Below are 17,897 nucleotides of genomic sequence, written 5' to 3'. Positions count from 1 at the left end.
TGGAACGCTCTGGCTTCAAAAGAATAGGACTTATCGCAAACGGTTCCAAGAATTATTCAAGAAGTAGTGTGCACTATCCACGTTTCATAATGCTCTGACAACCACACAATAAGTACTCAATAATACTAAAAATGCATCCCAACTGATTTTATACAATTCGTTATGCTAATACCAGGGAGATTGTGAAACATGGATATTTAGATATAGTGCATAATAGTTCTTGTGTAATTTCTTGTGTAAACCATAATTTCCAAGCTAGGGTGTTTTAAAACATAATGTTTCACATTTTTGGCGGTTTTTAACTCTGATAGGAGGTGTTTTTCGACCCATTAGAATTTTTTTTTCTTCCGTTTGATATAAGGAATTACGTACTAAATTACTGACATCCTGTATATTACGCAATACATAATTTGAAGAGTAGATAAAAGTGCTTCCCAATCTATTTACATCCCCATCTAGGATGAATTCTATCCGGTTTACGAATAGGTCTTATCAGCAGTTTTGTTGCTAAGTGTTGGTAGGTTAGCAGGAAGTGTCACAAGAGAGTGCACATGCTGATGTAGCCTAAGGTTTATGTTAGATAGTCTGAGGTTGTTGCTAAGATAAACAAGAATTATTGAAGATCTAGAATATATGTCGTAAGGACTAAGATCGGAAAGATTATACCTAACCTAGGTAGTATATTAATTTGTAAGATTCAAAGGATATATTGTTAGAAAGAGTAAAGAACAAAGAAAGGTATGGATTAAAAGTAAGAATAAAGTTTACAGATTATTATAAGAGTGAACACAGGAGTTTGATTACTAGTGTCGTAGATTACGGATAAGTTTGAAGATAAATTATTATTAAGTTACTAACTCTAGCCAAATACCCTTTAAGAAAGTAGCATCATTTCATTTTATAAAGTATCACTACTTCTGGTTTTCTCAGTTTCGGGTACGCAGTTGAGCTTACAGAATTATATTTATCTAAAGGAAAGCATGAAGTGAGCAGGAAACTAAGTAGGACTACATTTGTGCTTTTCGGTTACCTTTTCAAATTAAAAGATTTTTCCCTTCTCTCTGCTTTTCCTACCCTTCATGCTAATTATTATCAGTCAGTTAATATATGTTTTCTTTACATCCGATGTTCTTCCGCATTCAGAAAGAAAGAAAGCTTGTTCATATACATCAACCAGAACAATCAAAAACTTCCCAGACTGTTGCTGTAGTCTTGGCATTTATGGTGTAATCACAATGCATCTTGTACAGTACAGTCCTTAGTTGTCTACCTAGGTAAATAAAAATTTGACAAGTGTGAACAGGTTATAACAGGCAATGTACGAGAAGTAAAGTTGGACGGAGGAGTGTGTGGTAATTAGCTGGAGCAACGCCACAGTTTGAGCAACGCTCAAACATCCAGTACATGTGCAAACTGGAGAAATTGCTTCAGAGGCTTTGGTTGCCTTAAAACAGTTTAAGGTAACAATGTTTTAAGGGAAAATTGGCCTCAAAGGTACCCGTTCGCCACCGTAGAAGACATCAAAACCAAACGTGATGGCTGAACTTCAGGAGATACCAAAAAAAGTCTTACGGTCTTTCCAGCAATGACAGGAGCAGTGGATATTGCATATTCGTCAAGCATATTGTATTTCAGCTTTTTCTTAACTATCTGGATAGGGCGAGTTTTGACATTTGGTGGGGTCAATTGTGTTCTCGCATGGAAAGAAGGAAAAATAACAATGTTTTCCAACGACTTAAAAGAAATATCATACATAGGTTATGGAATACATATATAAATATCAACTTTCTAATAAGAAGAGAGGTCTCTGTGTTCATTGTTTCTACACAATTTTCAAAATACAGGAAAACAGAAAACAAAATCTTAATTTGGACTTCACATCTTCCTAGTGCTTAGTTCTTTCTTCTCGTTTGAATAAGCTATTGTGTTTCCTCTGCCGTTGCAATTTGTTACTGGCTCACTCGTGTTCTCTTCTGTCCTCTCTTTTATTCTCTTAGAAATCATTTCTTTTCTGTTCTGTTTTTCTTTTTTTAAAAATATACAGTAAAACTTGACTATAGCAACATCTGTTTCTGTGACACCTTGTCTATTGCGTCAGGTGTTCAGTGGGATTAACTAATTCTTCTCAAGGCAAGTGATTTTAAACTATGCCTAACACGACATTTACAAATGCATCAAACTCGTATCTGTGATATAGATTGATCGAGTGGACAAGTGTTTAATCATTCCCAATCATCGATGCCTGATACTGATTCATATTACATATCTCAGTTACAACAATATTCGTTTATAACGACGCTAAAACTGCACGTGTTATTTTGATCTATCAAGTAGCTTTCCTACGTACTCTTTTCCTATACTAGATTATACTGAATTAAATTAGTACTAGAACAACAACAGAGTAAACCATTACTAATCTCTATTAACATCCAGATTTTCCACAGGCATTTAGTATCTTATAACACGAATAAAACAATTCCAGGAAACAGAGAATTAGTCTAGAGAACTCTGCTACAACGTTAAGCATCGTTTCACCAAATTGCTAATACAAACCAAATATCTCTTGAAAATTACATCAAATATTTGTTTTCCTTATAGAAAATCATTAAGTCTTCTTCAATTAACCGGAAATCTAGAATTAAAAAAGATATTCAAACTATAGAGCCAATCATCCATAGCATATGCTAAATTAATAAGCGCTTTTTGTTCTTCATTTAACATATTCCTCGGAAGTAAGAAGAAGTGACGCTTATGTTGTAGGAAACATAAAAACATCATGCTATTCTCTAATTTTCTCTTTTTCTTATTCCTTTTTACATTTAATACAGGTATAATACAAATCAGAAAGAATTATCTTCGTACGATAGAACTGTATTTCTCAGCAAGCACTATGAAAGAAAGTAGGCATGCCTTAAAATTTTGTTTATCGATATATAGCTTAATTACCCCTTTGTTTGATGTAATAACTAGTAGATGGTCCAATTACGTACACATCCAAAATCTGTTTAAATATGAATGAGATCTTTTTACGATGAAACAGAAAATAATGCCATCTATAAATGTAATTTTCGAACAATTATTCGAGTATTTTCATGAGTTATTATTTTAATAATTGTCGTAATATTGACCAATAATATTAGAGTAAATTTAACAGCACTAATAGAATTCATTACACCACTCCATAGGCAGCATTATGAATCACTGAGAGTAATCACTAATCGTATTTTCCTGGTCCCAGTAAGAATAATAGATTAGTATTTTAAAAGTAATACAAATTTGCAAGATAGGCTGTTACTTTAAACTATTGTTTTGATAAGTATATTGTAATGCAGAATTCCCACAAATTGTAGTAAAGCAGTTATTACAGTTATTTTAATGTTAAGAAGGATTTTTTTTTTTTAAGTTGTGAAATTAACAACTCTGAATTATGCATTTGAACTTTCAGCATTTTTTTATCTATTGAAACATATAAACACAAAAAAATACCCATAAATATTGCGTATTAAAAAGAACTGAGAGTGATATGCTACTTCTAATTAGGTATTTGAATTAAACACAGCAGAAATGCAGCACACAAGAAATAAAAAGTAACGTACGTTTCATTAGTCAAGTTTTTGTGAACCTTCGTTGACATAAAGTTTTTGTTATTAGAAATATGTTAAAATAATCACGAATAGTCTTCCATTTTAACAGAACTAATGCATTTTTGCTCTAGAAAACACGTATATTTGTCGATTTCAATACAAATAGTATTAAGTTTGATGAGGATCAATGAATTATTTATAGGAAAATAATAATTATTATTGTTTTTTTATTGCATTGCATTTCACATATTTATTTACTTTTCTTCACGAAATGGATTGTAAATAAATTTACATGCAAGTTTAACAATCGAGCATTATTATTTTTTTTAGGTTACCTAGAATGTGTATATTTACCTTAAATTACAAAATATGATACAAATAATACAATCTAATGAAAACAAACCTGAATATTTTCTTTCGATTTTTTTTCTATTGTACTGACTGTTTCATATTAAAATTTTTCATCACCGATGCCACAATGATATTATGAAGATACAGAGCAAGAAATTACACATATGAAAATATTATTGTTTATTGTTACAAACATTAAGAAACAATAAGAAAGAAAATAATATAACAAACATTAAACAATACTGACGACAATATTTCTTGTTGCCATTGCTACATAGTTGATATCTATATAATTATACAATGTCTATAAAAACATTGATATTTCAAAATATGGAAGGAATCATTAATTTATAGTAATGGCAAATTGATCTATGTACCATTATATTTATTCATATATTAAAGCAAACAAGAATACAACAGAGATAATGATATACAATGAAGTCAGAAAGGAAAGGTTTTAATCATTATTCTATGTATTACACTGTTATTTTTTCTTCGACTTCTGTTGTAGAAGTATGATAAAAAGGAAGTCGAGTATTTACTACCCTATCTAGGTTGTTTAAGAACTGTTTTTACCTTTAATTGATGTAAGTACTTCATTCAGTTATTGTTTTTATGATACTAGTACTATTGAATACTTTTTTCTTTTTTAATTTAGATTGGACAAATGTAACTCATTTCGAGAGGGAGATAGGTCCCAATGAAGGAGCCATAATTTTGCCACTAGTCTTACGGTATTTAACACCAGGGGTGAGTGATAATTTTAAATCTCTTGTTGTACTAAAGATGAAATTCAGATATGAAAGGTCACGCGTGTTACTCAATTAGCTTCTTCCATAGTGAGTGATCTCACATTTATTAACAAAGAGAGCTGATTAGCTAATGGGCGTAATCTTTGGCTTATAGACATGATCTTACAAGTAGGATGTGAAATTGAAACCTCTGAATATAGTGTGGTGTGGTTTGTAAGATTAAAAAAAAATATCAATCAATCGATTATGTAACTTCCAGTACTAATTAAAGAGGTTGAATATCAGCATAATATTTGAATCATAGAACAAAGTTTAGAGATCAAGAACGCACTTTGTTGATTCATATACTGTTTTTCAAATACTACATCATCCTTCACATTACATAGCTAAGATTCGTTACCGCGGTAGATTGTGTGTTGCTGTAACAAATCGATCACATAAAACAGAAGTTTCAGCTTCGAAAAACAGGATGATATTGGTAAAAATAATCATTACAAAACTTGACCTCCAAAACATCTCATATACATTTTTCCTTTTATACTTAACGCATCCATTCATAAAGATGAAATTTGGTAGATATGTTTACAGAAAATCTACAAATAGAGCAGAAAAGGTAAGTACTCGAAGTTATAAGCTACTTTGTTATTTCAGGAGTCTTCAGCATATTTCGTTCTGACGGTACAAAATTTAAATTTATTCTAAAGCTCTTTGAGAAGAATTTCACTCCAGGAGTGTATCTGGAACATTCAGCTATCTGAAATGATTGTAGAAATACATCAAAATAAGAGAAAACATCTATGAAATTTTTAATATACATCTTTGATAATTGCTACTGGATCGGATTAGAAGTCCATTGCTAGTTTACAATTATAAAACATGTACTTGAGCCCAATTTGTGGAAAGTTGATAGCAATACATAGAATTATAAGGATTTTCAAAACTCCAGAATAGAATCTCTGTATCATATTAAAGATTTTGTTGCTTGAAATGTTTTTTTTTTGTTTGTTTGTTTGTTTAACATCCTACGAGTAAGCTAAAAGAGACTGATGAAAGTAAATGATAGTGAAAATAAGCTTTGATTTTGTTTTCATGTGAAGAAAGAATTCCCGGAGTATGCCTCTATCTTTCTTCTTCTTCTTCTTCTTCTTCTTATTATTATTATTATTATTATTATTATTATTATTATTATTATTATTATTATTATTATTATTATTATTATTATTATTATTATTATTATTAATAATAATAATAATAATAATAATAATAATAATACAAACTCACTGTATAGTTTATTCAAGGAACGTTCAGTACCTCATGTAAACAGATACACGTGGTAATTGTTTCACTTTATTGGTTAAAGAGCCTTGGAACATCCATGCGGCAGAAGAAAATAGTCCATTGTCAAATAAGCTGTTTTTCAATGTTTTTGTTGCTTGTAAGGTTCACTACCAGAAATGCAATTTCCTTACAGTTATATAACAGAAACAACACGGTGTCTAAGAACTAAATTGAATTAATGTAATAAAAGAGATTACGCATGCACAGAAAGTGGCTTTGAACCCACCTTACGCGCGAATCACGGTTTACAGTATGGCTGCGTGCGAGGAATATGTAAGACACCTGCAGGGTACAAGCACGTGCTTCTCGAAAGAAGCGCTGACCGATAGCCAATCATCCGGTGACTGGCGGAGTAATACCATTCTATAATGTTTACATCAGGATCAGAAGGTTCGTTGAACGAACTTTAGAAGAAAATCTAGAGGTAAGAGCACTACAGAAAAAATAGAAAGCTTGATGAAATAGAAGAAATACTCAACCTAAAAATAGAAAGGTATCCATGGCTTATGATTATTATTTTTAATACGCACATCTTATAGTTTTAATTTTATTTGTTTTTCTCCCTCAGTGGGTATCATTTTTTGGCCTTGGAGCTGTATCTGCTGCTGTAATGTCTTCTGCAGATTCAAGTATTCTTGGATCCAGCGCTATGTTTGCCAGAAATATCTACAAGTTGGCGATCAGACCACAGGTAAAATGAAATATTTTTGTAAATTAAGTAAGTTTACTCTTTCAATAATTACTCTATAGTGACGTTTTCAAGCTTTTTAGACTATCAGCATCCATGTGGAGGGAATTAAAATCTAAGAAATGCCTTTTTGAAGTTGGAATCGAGAGGATGCTTTAATATATTTTCATTCTTTATTTCTACATTTTTCAATTTCGCGGCACCTGCCATATGAATACTCAGAGTGATTGAAAGTTCTTGTTTCACTTCTTCTGCATAATATACTGTATAGTATAGTGCATGTGATATATATATATATATATATTTCATATAGTATAGTGCACTAAATACTATTTACTCTTCATTCTTTATCAGAATGTAAAAAATTGGAAATAGCAATTATTATTGTAAAAAGATAGTAAAATGAAATATAATCTGGGATATAAGCTTCGTTGTATCTATTTAATTTGGAAAGGCGTAATGGTATAATAAATATATATATATATATATATATATATATATATATATATATATATATATATATATATATATATATATATATATATATATATATATATATATAAAAACAAGAGTCCCAGATTCTTCTCTTGCCATAAAAACAAAACAGTTGAAGTTCCCAAATCCCAATTCTATCGTATTAGGTTTGTGTCCAATTAGCATTCTTTTAAACTAATTATGAAATTTCATTACTACAATTATTTTTCAATTCATGCCATTTAACCACAAATATAACACCTATTTCTGTATTATTTTCGTATTTCCCAAAATTCAGCAGAAACAACAGAAGATAATTGGCTAACTAGAAGTAGACAGTAAATTGATTAACTTTACGTTTCAATGATTGATTTCTTCTATAAACATATAGATTCAGTAATGACAAAACTATAATACATACATACAGCATGAAAATGATAATCATACGTAATGTTATAGTTGTACTTACCTCTGTTTTTCCCTGGCCCCTAGTTCATAGCTTTTTAAAATTCTCTTCAACTGCTTCGGTGGCCTTGTGAATTCTATTAACTGTGCTAGAATATAAGTTCGAATCTGCCTTCGAACAGAACATGCATGTACAATTGTATAAGAGAAACTTATAATTAAAAAGAAGGTTAATCTTGGTATGATATGAAAAACTAGTATGTTAATTGGTCGATATAAAAGGAGTTTAACATGAAATGTGCATAATGAAATGTACTTTAATACCCGATAATTCCCACCGACTATGGTTAATGAATTGAACTTCAATAGTACATAATGAGTTATATCCTGCTTTCATCTCAAAAGCGGCTCTATACTGATATTAATATCTGTTTCTTTTGATGAAAATCGAAAAAAAATACTACATATTCAAACAAGTAATAGGGAGATCAAGAAAATCAGTTCCATACTCTAATTTTATCAAAATGTGTTAAGTATTATTTCTGTAATACATCCCTATACCGCATGCTTTCAGAGTCAGTAGCATTATTAATTTAATATTGTTATTAGATAATAAAAGTATCGATTCTGTGTGTACAGAATGTTTTAGTAAAATATTCCATATTCGGAATATGGGAGTTTGGTGAGCAGCGTTCACCTGTTTGTATGAAATATCTTAAGTTCACTATAGACCATGAGATTGATAGTGGATTTTTTCTTGTTTGCTTCTAGTTAATCACTTACCAATTATTTTTTTATCGCCATTTACTTGAATTTATCATTTGCCTCATTTATTCTGTATGACGCATTTATGGAACATTAATTATTTCTTTTTAAAACTTTAATCACATAACATAACCAGCTGTTATTATCCTCTTATTCCTTGTCAGATTCTCCTATTTTTGTCAGAAGGAAGATTGAAATATAAGCTCTTATTCTTGTCAGAAAGAAGATTGAAATACGAGAAATCCTTCTATTCTTGTTAGAAAGAAGATAGAAATAATTTTCAAATACCTCATTGACATTCTCAATCTTAGTGTAGTCGAAAACTCACAGATGACCACCTACTGCTATCATTCCATCCTATCATTCACTATTTTTTTTTCCTTTATCTTCATGATGGACCTAAGACTAAGCCGCATAATCACCTAAACTTAATATATATTCAAAAGCCTGCTTAACTTTAAAACCTGTATATTTTTCTGAACTCTATAATAAAAGCATAACCTTGTTTCTATTTATAGCTTTATCTTCTATTTTCCTTCACCTGGAGTAAGACCTTACTTTGAATGCAGTACACATTATTCCAGCTCGATCATCAATTCGCCTCACATTTTGTAATGAGCAATTACTGCTAAATATGTTAAATAACTAGAACATTAACTACATTAATAATTTCACAAAGAAAATGCTTACCCAGCTTGTGTGACAGTTACCCTAAAATCATAGTTTGTAAGTTCAAGATGACGACGACCTTTTTTAAGAGAGAGAGAGAGAGAGAGATTTCCATTATTGTTCCTAGATGAAGGTCGAGGTTTTGGATTAGATGAAGGCTGAATCTCACCATGTCATTTCTTACTGAAGAAAGTTTTTTCTTTTTTTTTCTTTCTTAAATTTTGACGTGCTGAAGCTTGTGGTCGGATATACTTATAATAAAAAAGCATCATCATTTAAAAAGAAATTACTAGCTTAATTCTGCTGTCATGTTCACAATATCTTGTAAATAACTAAAAGGATATTTGAAATATTCCATTCCATTCCATTCGGCGTCTGTAGAGGCCGTGTAGTTAGGTCCAAACTTAGGTTCAGATGGCCTGTTCCCTATGATTGTCCAAAATAAAGTTGTATTAATGAATTAGAAATATTACCTTTATTCCTTTCAATCCGTTACCATCGCAACGCTTCATTTGTTTAACAATAATGTTTTACACAAACTCTGCTAACAATATAGCAATAAACATTAAGTTATTTTCTGCTTATTTAAGAAACATTACATGAAACTTTATTTCAACTGCAGATCATCGCGATTACTTAGTTTTAGTTGAAATTCTTTCAGAAAAATCTAAATTGCAACCGCATATAATCCGAACATTTCGCACACTGCAAAACAGACGCGGAGATTGAAGAAAAGTCGGATTAATATTTCCAGAACATAGCTTCGATTCCTGAAAATTAGTTTTATTATATTGAAGCAAGATAAGATCCAATGTAGGCAATATATTGTGGTTTACTGAATATGCCGAATGTATCTTAAAATAATGCTGTCTTTGGAAGATGCTAAATAAAGAGAAGTAGTAATTTGCAAAATAAATGTTGCAATTTCAACTAAGCTCACGAGCGAAATGAATAAAAATATTTTTTATTATACAAATATTTATTTTTAACAGTCTTTCGAAGTAAAATACACAGTCTGTTTTCTTCTTTTCAAAATAACTTTAAATTAATAATGAAATTTAAAATTTTTGGGAAAGAGTATTTTACAATTTAGACATCTAGAAATAGAATAGTAATAAGGGTTTCTTTTTCTTTTTTTCTTTTTCTTTTTTTCTTTTTTTTTTTTTTTTTTTTTTTTTTTTTTTTTTTTTTTTACTGAGAAATGCGTCATTAGGATATAATAATTTCAACATTTACACATGACGCGTTTCATAGCTGTAAAGAGTATTTTTAACCGTTCTGTTTCGGTATTCCTTAGTATGCTCTGATGACTATGATGATTTCTAATGTGTGATATGCTCGAATTGTTAATTCTCGTTTGTTTTATGGTGATTTTGAGAGACTTAAAATGAAACTAGCTTTATTTTGATGCAGTGTTGACAGTCTGATAACGTTTAGTAGTTAAGAATAGTATCATGTTAAAATCTCCAGAAGCGAAAAAAATTACGTTGAATAAACTAGAAGAATAGTAGAAAACAGTTTAAAATAGCATATAAAGTCACGAAAGTATGGTTAACGTCTATGTTTAATTCAATCTCACCGTACCGTAACATGTTTTCGATGACTAAGGTAGCTTACATTGATTTTGAACAATGTGCGTTAACTACGGAGTAGAAAAATTAAATAACCAGTGTTGTGATATTAATTATAATTCATATAACTTAAATACTCTCATCTTTCTTCTAATTATAAGCCAAAATCAGTCAGGCGCTGAAATAATATATTTATATGCTAAAAGCAAAATCGTGTACACTGTCTCGTATAACACGACTCTAATGTTTATAGAAAAACATTTTCTTCTGTTACCTTATGTATACCGAGAAGAAACAAAAATAAAAATGTGACTGTATATTTTCAATCTCGGTCTGATAGTTGCTTTTATGTACTGTATTTCTGTAGTATGATTTGATTACGCATCAATGTGCGAAACGCATTTCCTTGTCAATAACACTTGACCATGGTCAACTTTACCTCTCGTATGGCTGACATTCGATGACTTGACCCCTTATCAAAACGAAACAAGGTTTGATAAAGTGAATGCGAATAACGAAGTCTATTAATTATATTGTAGATTATTATATATATATATATATATATATATATATATATATATATATATATATTAACGTCCTTTTTTTCTCTTCATTTCTTTCGTTTAGGCATCAGAAAGAGAGGTGATTTGGGTCCTGAGAATTACAGTAGTTGTTGTGTCTGTTTTGGCAACATCGGTAGCCCTTACTGTCACCAGTATTTATTACCTTTCGTAAGTATTTTTTTTTTATAACATTATCTCCTTAAAAATGTTTGTAAAAAATACTTTAAACCAATTTATTTTTGTGGCTTTACGTAATATGTTTACTACAAAAATATATTTTTTTAAAGAATAAGTAATACTTGGCAAGCTTGAGCAGATTTTTTTTTTTTAATCTTCCCACGTTTCCGGGTAAGGTATTATTTTTATTTACCTTCTCAATTATTTGGATGGTCACAACTGCTTCTTTGTTATGGTTGGGTTTAGACTGTAGAAGAGATACCTGTGGCTTATTGTCCTCTATTTGACAGAGTACCGTAGAGAAGTTAGGTTTGCTCACCTCAAGCTGCAGCACACGCCTTCTTTTAGTTACAGCTGCTTTTTTTCACAAGCGCTGGTAAATTTGAAAGTAAATATGCTACTAACTTCGTCTAATTTTACACAATTTCTCCTTTCCCTCCATTCATAGTAACAATGAAAATTAATTTTTTAAGTTACTTACCAAACCTTGCTTTCGAGAATTTGGTCTTTTCGATGAATTGATTTTTCTCGCTTTAGGAACAAGTAATTATTTTTCTGTCGCTTAATTTTGTTTAAAACCAGTGCCTAGCTTCCACTGAATTTTCATCGGCATCTTCTAGAATTATAGAAACGTAACATAAAGATGAGTTTTTAGGTAGTTGTCACTTACACTAAATATTTCTTACCTCACGAATATGAGATAACTATATCAGAGGAAACGTGTAGGAGACTTAGGTGAATTCTCTATTTGGCACAAAAATACATATTGTAAGTATATGGAAGAAGCACGAAACTGAGGAAGGTATACCCAGTGTTGGGAAGTAACGTAACGCAAGTAACGTGTTACTTGTAACGCGTTACTTTTTAAGTAACGTTTCCTAGTAACGCGTTACATTTTTTCAAAAGTAACTGTAACGGTAACGCGTTACAAATTTTTAAGTAACGTACCTAGTTTGCGTTACTTTTTTCGCGTTACATTTCAGATGAGTAACTACAATATATGTATATTTTTTTTTTCGGTAACAAATGTTTCTTTCCTGTAAGTGAATTTCTCAGAGTGAAACAATCGAGCATGAACTACGTATGTCAGTGACCGACAGTCATAGACACACAGAGAAACAGATAAGTTCGTAGTGCCACTTGCTGTTTTTTGAAAATGAGAACAGCCTTAGGGAAATCATGTGTACCTGCACCTGGAAGATTTTGTCGTAGATTTAACAGCTCCAAATCAATACATTCAGTGAGTGAACTAGGAGTGCAATGATACCGGTACTCTATTTTACTTTCATTGAGGGGTGTTGTTTTTATAAAGATGGAGAACTAAAATATTTTACCGTTCGAACATTTGAAAGAATACTTTTTTCTTAAGAGCTGAGGATGGTGGTGGACAGAATTTAAAAGTAAAGTGTCTGAAGTACCCCGACGGAAAATATTTATCAACAACTAGGGTGGCATAATTAACGATTTACAGTAAGGTGTTAATATGAATAAACTGTGTTCTGATGAGCAGGCCTACTTTATTACTAGAAAATAGTTTACTGATGGTATGTAATATTGGAGTTCTTTCAGATCAGTTTGCTTATCCTAGAGTCCCGTTGATTATAGAGTAGTGTAATGTTTCTCTACAGTATACTCTTTATTTTTAATTTTACATAACAATATTGTTATTATTATACAATTAGTTTAAGAGAATAATAATAAGCAACCATTTTTTCTAACGTATAGGGATGAGCACGAGTCAAGCTAAAACTCGACTGGACTCGAATTCAAGTCGAGTTTCGAGTCAAGTCAGGGGTAATATCCTCGAGTCGCGTTCCGAGCCGATTCCGTTTTTCGCGTCGAGTTTCGAGTCCAGTCGAGTTTGATAAATGGCTCGTTCCTTTTAAGTCGTCTTGAAATCATGGCCTGATTACACTGGAAAACGAAAGCCATGAGAAATGTAAGCTAAATAGTAATATGGAATACTTTTAGTGTTGCTCACGAGAGGGAACACGGCTCGCATCTCGTCTCGTCTCGATAGCGAGACCACAAGAGATTTTTTATAACAAGCTCAGCTCGGCTCGGCTCAACTGAGAAGATGGCTCGGGCCGGCTCACTTGGGGTGAACCATCGGCTCGAGCTGGCTTGGTGGGAATGAGCCATGTGTTCGGTTCGGCTCAACTGAGCCGAGGGCTCTTGCCGAGTCGGTTGGATGAGCTGTTGGCTCGGCTCACCTCTCGGTTCTGGTTGATAGCGAATGAGCGGTGAGCCGAGCTGCTCGAGTCGTTGACAATTCTAAACCCGGGCCGAGCAGTTTTGAAGATATTTGGCAAGTGCCCTTTAACTTTTAACAGTGTTTGGCTCGAGCCCGAATACTCAACCTAGACCCTCAACCCAAACTCAGAAGCTCGTGAAAAATGTCCTTGACTCCTAGACTTCACGACTACCGAGGTTGGCAATCAACTAGTTTTTTAGTATTCAAATACAAACCACCTATCTTTTTTTATATATACAGTGTTGTTATATTAATAATAATAATAATAATAATAATAATAATAATAGCGGTAGTAATAGTAGTACGGAAAATTGAAGTCATATTTTTTTTCACATTTCTAAAATTTCGGACCTAAAAGTAACGCGTTAGTAACGCGTCACTTTCGAAGTAAAGTAACAGTTACTTTTGGGGGGCGAGTAACGCGTTACTAACGCGTTACATTTTAAGAGAAAGTAAAGTAACTTGTAACGCGTTACATTTTCACAAGTAACTTACCCAACACTGGGTATACCTTAACCTAACCACCTTTTTCTTTAACACACACTTCTAGGTTGATGCGATTTCAGCACTATAGTTTGCCTTTTTGAAGTAGAATAAAAGTTTGGTCTATTTCTAGCGTGTAAAAGTAAAGTGTTTACTTCTTCATATATGATTAAACATGGAAAAACATGGGAAGATAATAAGAACTTCAAGAAATTCTTGACCTCATACAGTTTATTTATTTATAACGTACATATAGACTTATCAATATCACTATGCGTAATTGAAAATATGTCTTGAATAGTTCATAAAAATATATATAGGGGGCGCGGTGGCTCAGTGGTAGAGCGTTCACCTCTGGTGCTTGGGGTCCCGGGTTCGATCCCAGCCCCCGCCAAGTGAACTTTGTGGTGGACAAACACCGTGCTCGTGGGTTTTCTCGGGGTACTCCCGTTTCCTCCCACTTTCTTCATTCCACCATTTCACTCATCTCTCATTATCACCGTCTCCTTTAGCCTAACCGGCATAACCGTGGGACGTAAAACTTACAGATTTCATTTTCATTTTTTCATAAAAATATATTAACTTAGAATATTACTCAGTTGTTGATAGTATAATTGCTCTTCTTTACTACTAGGATGAATAACATAGTTCATTTATACAAATGGTATTCAATAATATAGTGTTGAATTTAGATAAGTTTTGATATTATTGAGGTTATAGAACACTTATTAATTTGCATTATAAGAGAATGTGGATGCGGATATAGTTGAAATAATGTCATCGTAAAATAAACATGTTTGGTAGTGAAGAAGTCTCTTCTAGAAGGCTATCTCGAACTAAGTAAGCGAATATTTTGCATAGTACGGAAAAGTAGTTCTGTTAAGCATTGGGACTATGAGACTATACCTACTGCTTGAAAAGGACCCGACCACTACACGAGACAAATACTCTTATAGAGAATAAAAAATGGCACTATGTGTACAGAAAGTTCGCGCGTTAGACACTTCAAGAAGCGGAATGTTCCGTATATTGCTGTTGTGTGTGTATATATATATATAAAATAGCAGAGTAGACGCTTCTTATTTTGTTGATAAATAATAAAATGTGATAGTTCCATTTATAGTTGCACATAAAATTATATTTTTTACTAATATTATGTCTTTACAGCATTCATTCTAACAGAAAGTAATCCAGATGATTAATCAAAAATAAAAACAACGAATTTTTTTTATCTATCTAATTTGTAATATGATGATTAACAAATATCCATTCTTAATCCCGCAACTGTTCTATGTTTATATCTGCTTGTTAAAGATCACCACAGTTACAGAACTATTTACAGCCTAAGCATAGCTTATAGAACAACCTTTTCCAACTGGGTGCTTCATGAGTCACACATTTGCTGTTAGGATTCTCAGTAAGCCCCTCAAACAGAGCTAGAAGGTGAAAAACTATCGTACATAGAAGGCAATCGTGATAGGAAAGCAAGACGTGGTTGATGGTTTTGCAGATACACCAGAAGTGGATTCATGACTAATCTAACACTGTCAATCTTTTTTATCCTATTCAACCTATCTCGTTCCTTCAACTTTTTTGCTCGACTGTTCAATTCTTTCTCTATTTCTGATCATAAAAGCCAGTTGTACGTCATATTTTCGAGAGTTGGAAATTACTGCTGTAGAACTATAATCTGAGGCCCTGTATGTCAGAATAATTATTTATTTATAGTGAATACAACTTCTGGTTTTCTAGTTCTAGATAATGAGAATATAATTTACACATCTCCATTCATGATATTAAGAGGTTGTTCTAACTGCTTTGTCTCATTCTATAGCCAAATTTGAGTTACATGGTACACTTTTGATATCATAACTTTTCTTAATATACCTCTCCGTTGGTCTAGTGGCTAAGAAGTGTCTCTTTACTGCACGGTGTCACGGGTTTGATTACCGGAGGAAGAGTATTGAATGCATTATGGTTTGGACTTTACCAAACTGTAGGTTCAAGTGTCAAATAGCCTTGATGCCAGAAAGAGATTCTGAACTTCATCAAACAAACAAACAAACAAAAAAAAAAGTTCTTAATAGTATTGAAGTCTCATCATTTCATTAAGCAGAATGGAAAAATCTACAAATATATCTATGGCATATTGTTTTCATTGGTGATTATAAGGCATTTATAATAAAGTAAAAGATTGCAGTGTGAATACATTTGGAGAACCATGCTGACAAAAGAAAAAGAAGACCTGAGAGAAACCGAGAATAATTATGTATTTAGACAATATTTTTTCTTTGTATGGAGTAGTTACACCGTATATTAGAAATTGGCAAATTACTTTCGAAGATTTATTATAAATCTATTTTATTTATTTATTTATTATAAAAGATTAAAAATTGTGTTGTAATGAATGTGGTGATTGTAGTTTCTTCAGTTAATAGTCGAAGAATTTCATAGACCGGAAATAAATTATACATTGTCTCATTGGGCTTGTCAGTTAAGAAAAAATATTTTGAACTGTTCATAAGATATGATTTTCAACGAAGCAATATTAAGAAAATAATTATCTTAAACATCAACTCTCTCTTTATTATCATTAGATGTTTTGCTACCAATTTGGCCACCTGTGTATTTATTTTAAAAATAATAATCGAAATATTTCACTTAATATGGTTCTGTACAGAAATATCCAAGCGTTCTTTAGAATTTTGAACTGTTTCTGGAAAGAGAAAAAATTAAAGAATTAAAGTGAATATAAGGTGTTCCAAATATAAGGTATTTGTCAGTACTTGAGAAAAAAACAACCAATATTTATAAAACTTATTTGTACTTTTAGATATTTATCTTCTGATTTGGTATACGTGATTCTTTTCCCTCAATTGGTACTTGTATTATATTGGAAGAAGGGAGTTAACACATATGGATGCATAGGGTCATATGCAGTTGGGTTAATTATGCGTATTTTGGGTGAGTATATCATTTATTTTATTTATTTATTTATTTTTTTGTATATTCTTAATTATTAATAATTTTATGTAGGTATAGATACAAATTATTACGTAGACTGGAAGATAGCATTAAAATAACTAGTATTGCATTTGGCTCCAAATATTGTGTTCATGGTTCCATATAACTTACAGTTAGTTTGCTGGGTAAAGAAAGCATAGGATAACACATGTTAACGTTTATCGTTAAGATATATTTCCCTAAACCCTATCTGATTATCTTCATTCCTTTCTTCTTCGAAGTTTCTTCCTTCGGAAACTTAAACAACGACTACAAAAACACAATTATCTTTTCCACTTCACTGTTTATATGTCGGCTCCATTGTAATTCCGGTATCATGTATATTTGTTTCAATCGCACTGGAAACAATGCAAAAAGTGGTCATACAAGTTTATTGTTTGATCCATCTACAAATTTTGTATGCATTATATGTACGTATTAATCTTAAGATTGATTACAATTATGTTGGCAATTGACAATCTGAGTACAGTGGACAATTTGATTTGAGTAACATATGCTATTCACTTTAACTATTACTTGTCTCCTTTATTTAAATGTTTTAAAGAAATATTAACATAAAATCTATTGCAGTTTAGTTTGTTTTCTCCACAGGAGTCGAATTGGAAATAAATTATTACCGGTATACTAAAATCGCTAAAACAATCAAAATTAAATTAAGGTTTTGTCAAAATACCTTCATTAAAAGCTACGTAATTTTCACTTAGCACAGTATCAACTATGAACGAGTGTGCACTTCAGTATTACTTCAAAATAGTAAAGGTTAATAATAATAATAATAATAATAATAATAATAATAATA

The 17,897-nt window shown here is 31.6% G+C and overlaps 1 protein-coding gene across 2 annotated transcripts in view; it reads left to right on the top strand.

Annotated features, from left to right (window-relative positions):
- The window catches only part of LOC145660542 (high-affinity choline transporter 1-like), a 142,219-nt gene that overhangs the window by 111,254 nt on the left and 13,068 nt on the right, over positions 1 to 17,897 (top strand). For both annotated transcript variants that reach the window (XM_081725739.1, XM_081725748.1), the window contains exons 8-11: positions 4,594 to 4,685; positions 6,594 to 6,716; positions 11,225 to 11,328; positions 16,908 to 17,038. In XM_081725739.1, coding sequence (XP_081581865.1) covers positions 4,594 to 4,685; positions 6,594 to 6,716; positions 11,225 to 11,328; positions 16,908 to 17,038 — 450 coding nt within the window. The remainder of the gene's footprint in view (positions 1 to 4,593; positions 4,686 to 6,593; positions 6,717 to 11,224; positions 11,329 to 16,907; positions 17,039 to 17,897) is intronic.

The sequence above is a fragment of the Thermobia domestica genome, chromosome 1 (genome assembly GCF_964235325.1).
Source record: "Thermobia domestica chromosome 1, izTheDome1.hap1.1, whole genome shotgun sequence".
Taxonomy (NCBI): Eukaryota; Metazoa; Arthropoda; class Insecta; order Zygentoma; family Lepismatidae; genus Thermobia; species Thermobia domestica.
Note: the sequence above shows the minus strand (reverse complement) of the source record. Positions and strands in the feature narration are given on the sequence as shown.